This window comes from Pholis gunnellus, assembly GCF_910591455.1.
Source record: "Pholis gunnellus genome assembly, chromosome: 13".
Classification (NCBI taxonomy): domain Eukaryota; kingdom Metazoa; phylum Chordata; class Actinopteri; order Perciformes; family Pholidae; genus Pholis; species Pholis gunnellus.
The window spans coordinates 17,659,634-17,667,535 of record NC_136540.1 but is presented as its reverse complement, the minus strand read 5'-3'; the positions used below and the strand labels follow the sequence as shown (position 1 = coordinate 17,667,535).

The following is a 7,902-nucleotide window of genomic DNA, read 5'->3' as shown; positions in this document are numbered from 1 at the left end:
TGTCACGCCGTTATTTCTGCCGCGTGACACCGAGTGCTGATCTTTGGTGCGTTCTCGGGTCAGGAAATGACGAGGCCGGGGCAAAACATCAACCTTGGGCGGTCTGCATTCACATAAATCTGCTCCGTCGTGGGTGGGCCCGACTGAAATGTTGAGATTGTTTCTGCACCTTTTGAACTACATCATGTGCCCCCCCCCCCCACCCCCAGCTGTCTGCAGCGTAATGGTGTCACCCACCCACCTCCCCCCTGCAGACCTGCATGTCTGTGAGATTGAAGACTCCCACGAGTGGCTTTCAGTCGACCAGACAATTACTGTGGATGTCTTTGGGCTGCAGTGTTCTCTGTAATGTCTTTCATTAACTGAAACCTGTCGTGTACTTCACCAAAACACTCGGTCACACCAACAGACACGTGAAAGCTCTTCATCTTTATTCACTGCGAAGAACAGCACTTCCTGGGCCAAAAAAAAAGGATGAAAAAACAGTTTGTCGGCAGCGCCTCACATAAAACCTCAGTAATAAAAAGGTGGATACTTTTTAGGACGGCGGTTAACAAAGGTGGACAGCAAGGGGGAATAGTAGTTTTATGTCTGAGGAGATTGCCCCTCATCGCCCTCACAAGTACTTCCTTCTCTTCCTGGTTTCCAATTCCTTTCCTTCACAGTGCTGACTTCACGTCACAGAGAGGAAGCACATTAGCCCTATTTGCATGTTTAGTGTTGCATGTTTATTGGCTTACCATTATAACTGGGGTCATCAGTTTGTTCATTTTGTACAAGTTATACACAAATGCGCTATACCTTTTGTCATGCCTGATATAACTCTTTAACTTTGCATTTTTGTGGCAGTGAGAGCGGGCGTCCTCTTGTAAAGCAACATGTTTTCTCATTTATAATCGTGATAGCTATATGCATTTTGTGATTGATTGTCTCGCCCAGTTCTTTCACTTTATGCAGACTATATTTTGCTACAAATTTCATTATTTAGTTTGCAACAATACCTCTCATATTATTAACTCCCAGTAATGTGTATGTTTCTGGGTGTGAATATGCTTGAATTACCAGCGGCACAATAATTCAAAGATTTGCATTGAATATATCTCTCTCTATCCTGCATGTTATGCAAATAGAGCTATTATCCGAGTAAGAGTTTCGGCCTTCGCCTTCATTAAAAATGAACGTGTGCAGGTCTGAAGTATTATTGTGATCAAATGCGTCTACTCTTTCTGTGTTTCGAGATCAGCAGGTGAGCGAAACAGCAACAACAAAAAGCACCGGTCATCGAGCTTCTATGAACAACAGCCACTTGATGTGTAATGGAGCGTTTGATTTATCATAGCAAGCAGACAACCTTCTATTTCCACGTGGGTGGGTGGGGGGGAGCTCGTTTTGCCCGGCGTGCTGAGAGAAAATGAGGTGCTTCAGCTTTAAACATAATGGCGTTCCTGTGCGGTTAGTGGAAGGCACCTACAGGGCAGTGAGGACTGGACCGGAGCCAGACAGCAACAGTAACCTTCAGAGTCTGTAGACGGCTGCACAGCCTTTATTTATCGGAAACATGCTTTGTTCATCGCCCTGTACAGACTTAAGTAGATTTAGCTTTTAGGACTATATTATATCTTTGTCTGTTTGATCGCAGTTTGTAAATCTCAGGTTTAGATGTTAATATTGTCGATATAATTGATGCATATAAAAACCAAAGCTCGTTGGGCTTTTTTTTTTGTGTGGCATTTTTCTCTTGGAGAAGGGCTTTGAGGATTTACAGTTTTTACTTTATCGTGCTAAATAATATATGAAGTCAAATTGTTGCAGCACCTTCTAGCCAAAGTTCACCCGTGCAGCCTTAAAACATGTTTATTTATGACTCGGCATTCCAGCTTTTCATTGTGTTCCTACCAGCAGCTTTTATCGGAAAACTCAATAAATTATGGGCAACGAGTCACATTTTAGTAACTGTAATGCACAGGCACAACATCAGTTATATGGTGAGCTTCTGAAAATGCATACATCTGGAGCTATCCGTTGTGCCTTGGCTGTTTTACCTGTTTTGTGTGTAATGTATAATAGTCCTTCTAGATATGATGAGTTGCATGTTGCTTAACTTCACAGAAATATCAAACACTTTAATTGGCTTTTGTTTTCTCCCCTGTAGGATATCCTCACACTGCACTGTTTGATTTTTAACAAATCACAGTGTCCGCCGCGTTGACCAAGAAGGGCCTCACAACTCCAAGACAAAATACAACGTCCTTTTAATCCCCGCCCATTTCCATTTGCTACATGTCATACAGTAAGAACATGAACGAGAGAGGGCAACATACAGAGTCCAGTCACTGAGCATATAGAGAGCAACTTCCCGACAAAAACACAAAGTCCACTATGATCCCGGAGCTGTCTTTGTGGAGGAAGTCTTTGATCTCTCGATGCGTAGGGACATGCGGTGAAATCGCTGGAGAGAGAACACAGTGTGTACAACTCTGCTTGCAGACAGCTGCTAATTCACAGTTAGGTTTTGAAAAGTGCACACAAGGTACGGATCTTGTAACTAGCTCGATGAGTATTACCTCTACTGTACGTCTTTTTTAAAATACCATAACACGTAGTGTTACAGAGCTCAACGTAGGACAGCGGATGTAAAAATAAATGACGTGACATATCAATATACACAAGAACTGTTGGAATTGATTTCACAATATCTACAAATTCACAACGTGGTAACACTATTCTGAGCAATCAGAATTGTTGCCATTTAGTTTATAATACGTCATTTAATCTATTTGTCTACGGCTTTCTACCCATGGCGAGATTTGCATCAATGTAGAGGTTATGTCGTATAAAACGTAATATTTAATACTGCATTGAATAGATAGATTCATATAGTAATATACTCTTAACATACTGTATCTTATAGGATGACATGTTTCTGCTGAAGTTCACTCTGGCCCTGTGAGGAAAGGATTTATCACACGAGTAACACAATCACAACCAAGTCTAAATGGCAACAATACAGTAGAGCCCCGTCTATCAAAACCCCTCAGATACGATAGATGGTGAAAATAACTCCTGAAATACCACAAGCTCTTTACTTATAATGCTAGTTCTACATGCATACTCTTTGACGTACTCGTTTTATGAATGTCTGTCTTTAATGTTGATGAGTCATCTCTTACTTTTGAACTCCATGTTTTGTTTTGCTTTGGCCCTTCAGTTATCAGTCTGAGCAGTTTGGATGACAGAGATTCTGCTGCAGAGGCCAGAGGTTGTGGTTTTCTGGCTCTGAAAGTGTTTTTTTCCCCCTTTTTTTGCTGCCCAAAGACGCACACACACACACACACACACAATGTGCATTACTAAGGTAGTCCCGCATATTGTGCAGAGCTAAAAAATATGTTTTGGGACAAATCAAGACATTTGTCAAACTGCTTGTCTGAAGCAGAGGCTTCAGTATATAAAGTAGAGTGATAAGATGAAGTATAGATTACATTCAAGGAAAACAGGACCAAACTGTGAACAGCTCTCCTGGTAAACCATTCATGATCATTTCTCGGTGTGAAGATAGAGCAGGATTTTGGTCATTTTTATGTGGCACATTGCTGTCCCGTCTAGAATGTGAATATAATGTAGTTTCCACGAGTTACCCACAAAAATCCCTTCACAATGTGGCTGTAATTCAATTTTTTATTCCTTCACACTGCTGAACGGTTCTAACACACATGAAATTGCCATGCGAGTGTATCTTTGGTTCCCACACTATACGACATAATGATCCCGTCATCTGGCTGCACGGCGATATTTAGGAATAAGACTGTCACTCAAGAGGATGGCTGTCTTTGAGGCTCACAAAGGCAGAGGAAATACTCGGCGGCTGCTTCTTCTCAGAACTGCTTACAGTACCTTGATCACCTTACTCAGATAATCATATATAAACAAAGCGCTCTGTCATCAGAGCCGGAATTAGCAGCTGCCAGCCGGCTCTTAAACACCCTCAGCAGATGCGTATCGGTTTGTTTGAGACAGGAATCCATTTGTTTGAGTCTCAAACAAAGACCTGGCACCTCACAGTAGTCATTAAAAGCAACACCATGTCAGCTGCATGATGTTTGATTGTTTAAGTATTAAAAAAGAAAATGCTATTAAACAGGGACACGTTCACCTGGTTTGTCATTATGGATTTAATGGGATTTATTGGGACTATTAAAATGGTATGAGCGCCTCACAAATCTCATCAAGAGTTTATAGTGTCGTCATTTATCATGTCAGTCTAGTCATTGTTTGAGTTTGTGTGTGTGTGTGTGTTGTTTAAATATGAAAATGGTTTACCAGGAGACATTCATGCTTTTCCTTTTGTGTTGTCTGTAGATGGTGAACAACATGTCCTCTACGCTTGTGGGATGAAGACTTTTGACATTGGCGTTTTGATTGGAGGTTAAGGGTTCAAAGACCCTCTACATTGTTTAATTAACTACAATGTCAAATATTTAACATCACTGCAAGAGCAGAGATGAGTCGGATACCACCCTAACAACATTTAATCATCATGAATTGAAGAAGAGATAAATATCTGATCCGTTATTCAGTTTTTGTAGATTAATGCAAAACAAAATGGAATCATTATCCTTCATTTTGTTGCGTCTAAGCTGAACCTGCAGTTACTACTTTGAAATGTGCCCTGAATGCGTTTTTTCCACGGTGGGAACTGAATGAAGAATTGCGTGTGGTGATGCATCTCCACGCTCGTATGGTAGCGGACTTCCCTTTTCCTCACTTTGCATTTCGATGTTCGTCACTGAGATGGGTTGAACTGACTAAACCTCTGTGCTACCAAATGAGGGTAAAAACACTTTCAGAACACTGTGCCAGCTGTAGAGTATTAGCATCGCATCAATATGCACAAATAATTGGAGTTTTAAGTGTTTGTGCAGATGTTGAGTATGTAAATGATGAATCACAGAAACACTGATACTAAGCCCTATTTCAGTGTGACAAACACCATTATTGGAGGTTGCAGACATACACGTGTACAGATTGTCATGCATTAACCTATGACTGATACATTGTACATGGTTTGTGTTATTAACACACCTTTTTAAAAAAGGGCCACAACACAGTTCACTCATTCTCCTATGCTTGCTGTACCGCTGAAGGTACAGTTTGAATCCACTGGATGTAGCTAGTGGTCATCGAAGGGTCTTTAATTAAGACGATGCAAAAGTGCATCCGGCAAAAAAAAAAAGAAGAAAAAAAGCAACAGAATCATAAAACATCTGTGTAAACACGTACCACGATCAACACAAAACAAAAATACAGATGTCACTTAACAAACAGAAAACCGAAGTTGGAGACAGTAGCCACAGCTGGAGACGCATTTAATTTACAATTTAGAAAAAGAATAAGAAATCAATTTGATTAGTAGTTTGCTCTTCAGTGTGGTTTAAACAATTACACTTAGTTTAATATTTTTACTTTATTATTTAGTTTCACAGCATTTCGCAGTCTAATAGTCTCCAGGGGTGATAGTGTCTCCGAAATGTTGATTAGAAATACTGCATGACTGACATATTGGCCTTGGTTGTCTACTTCAAAACACAAAAACAGGACAGCATATGTAGACAATCAAATCGACACCAATATACTTTACATGATCGAGTATAAAAGGGCAAAAGTACAACATGAATCAAAATCTTGCTTTATGAAGAGGCAGAATCAAAATGGAGCAAAAAACACTGATGCAGAGAAAAACCAAGAAATAAAGGCACCCGGGGGTGCCTGCCCACAATAGACTGAAAGAAGAGAGGGTGTCTGGTATGATTTAATGTATAAAACGGCTAATGTTATTTGCATCTCAATGGAAAAACGTATAATAATCGATTCAGAATTCGACTTCAGTCTGAGGTAATGGTGGTAGTTTGTTATGACTGCTTGGCTCATGGAGACGCCGCACCACGAGCCAAAACATAAATGCACATGATAATTGTTCTGGACTACGCTGGATCCTTTTAATCTCTTTGCTTCATCTTTTCACAGGCAGAGGTCTGTTAACCTTCCACACTAATGGGCAATTTAACACTCGGTGGCCGTGGGTGGGTGGGTAAGTGGGTGAGTGGGGAGCAGCCACATACTGCAGTGCACGGAGCCTGTGGACACCAGGATATATGTTGTCTTCTTTTTTATCATGTGTGTAGTCACCAAGGCACATAGCTTCTCTGTCATTGAGCGTACTCGGCCAGTTAAAACGATAAGAGCCACTGGACTAGAAAATGTACAGGCGGCCTCACTGGACGCGGTAGCAGTTCCAGATGATACTGCATTGGCTGTGTTGAGATTCAGCGCTAGCTGAAGGCCAGACACCGACGATTATTAATGGCGTTCCTATGGAACTATACAGGCTGCCCCTCGGCTAATGGAGCACGGTAAAGCGACCGACCGAATGGCTCTTCTTCTGGCGTTTTCTGATGCGTCGCTCTGTGTGTCTGCGTGCATGCATGTTGTTAACGTGATGGATGCGTCATAACCTTATCATTGGTAATGAGCTACAATGGAAACTTCAAACGCATGCTTGCTCTAACTTATTATAAGCAAAGCTGCAAACGTGTCAAAACAGAGTGAAAACACAGTTTGACTACTCTACAGAACGGCAAGCAATCCAGATACAGCGAAGGGACACTTGGTTTACTCACAACAGGGGACGGGGCCAGCGCTAAGTGGGGGGTGGGGGAAGAAACTCTACACAAACACAGTCTAAGGTGAGAATGTGCTCCCTCCAAGGTCCACGACTTAATGTGAATCTACTGTGTGTTAAAATTTGCTTTCCATCTATACAGACGTGCAACATATCAAACTCTTAAGAAAAAAAACATACACTCGAAACACACACACACACACACACACACACACACACACACACACACACACACACACACACACACACACACACACACACACACACACAATAAGATGTAATGGACTTGGCCTCCTGCAAACCTGTCTACCTCCGGATCAAGCCTAGCATTTGGTCAACTTCAGTTTAAGTTGTTTGCCTTCATGATAGCGGGCTTTCTGTTGACATACGTGGCCCAGTAGCCTAAGTTGAAGATGAAGAACAGAACTGGGAAAATGATGCGCGAGATCTTGTCCACTTTGCTGACACGGTTGTAGGACTTCTTGGCCTCCGTGTAGGGGTCATCCATTCTATGGAGGTATTGGTGTTTGGCCGCCGCTGCAGCGGCACTCTTGGAAATGGTCGTTAAACCTTGGTCTTTAGCCACGTTGATGGCGTAGGTGGTTCCAACAATGTTGAAGGTGTTGTTTGCCTTTTTGGACAAAGTCGCAGATTCTCTTCTCTGAAAAGGAAGAAGGCAGTAAAGGTAAAGGTTGTCAGGGGCGAAGCACCAGACTGAACAATACTTCCATTTGAACTCATAAAGAGGAAATAGAAGCAACACCACGAGACACGACACACACAAGAACAAAACAAAAGCCTAACCATATCGTTAATCCTGGCCATGTTAGCCTGAAACGGTTCCTGAAAAGAAAAGTAGAAAAGAAAAAAAGTTTACCAATTATATTAAAATTACCCAACTTACATACTCTATTCATCAGTATCTAGCTGGAAGTACTTTTGAACATGTTACACTATTAATATAGTGAATTCAAATCTGCATCATACAAATCTGGATGGCAGAAAAAAAATGTTGTGATAAAAATTCCAGACCATATTAAGAGTGTGGAAATTATATTAATAATTGAGTTCTGCAGGAATGAGTCTCAAAACCAAGGAATGAGTCGGCATTTCTGCACCTCCAGTTCCCTCGTTTCAAAGTCGATGGGTTTTTTGAACGGGCTTTTGGTTAGATGACTGAAATAAGGTCTGTAGTCAAGAGATTTTAAGTTTGGTTATATGTC

At 41.4% G+C, this 7,902-nt stretch overlaps 1 protein-coding gene across 1 annotated transcript in view; it reads right to left on the bottom strand.

The window, feature by feature from the left end:
* Positions 1-7,019: 7,019 nt before the first annotated feature.
* The window catches only part of gabra3 (gamma-aminobutyric acid type A receptor subunit alpha3), a gene marked incomplete at both ends in the record, with an annotated part of 49,590 nt that continues 48,707 nt past the window's right edge, over positions 7,020-7,902 (bottom strand). The window contains 2 exons of the mRNA XM_079172150.1: positions 7,020-7,340; positions 7,484-7,522. Of these exons, the coding sequence (XP_079028276.1) occupies positions 7,020-7,340; positions 7,484-7,522 (360 nt within the window). The remainder of the gene's footprint in view (positions 7,341-7,483; positions 7,523-7,902) is intronic.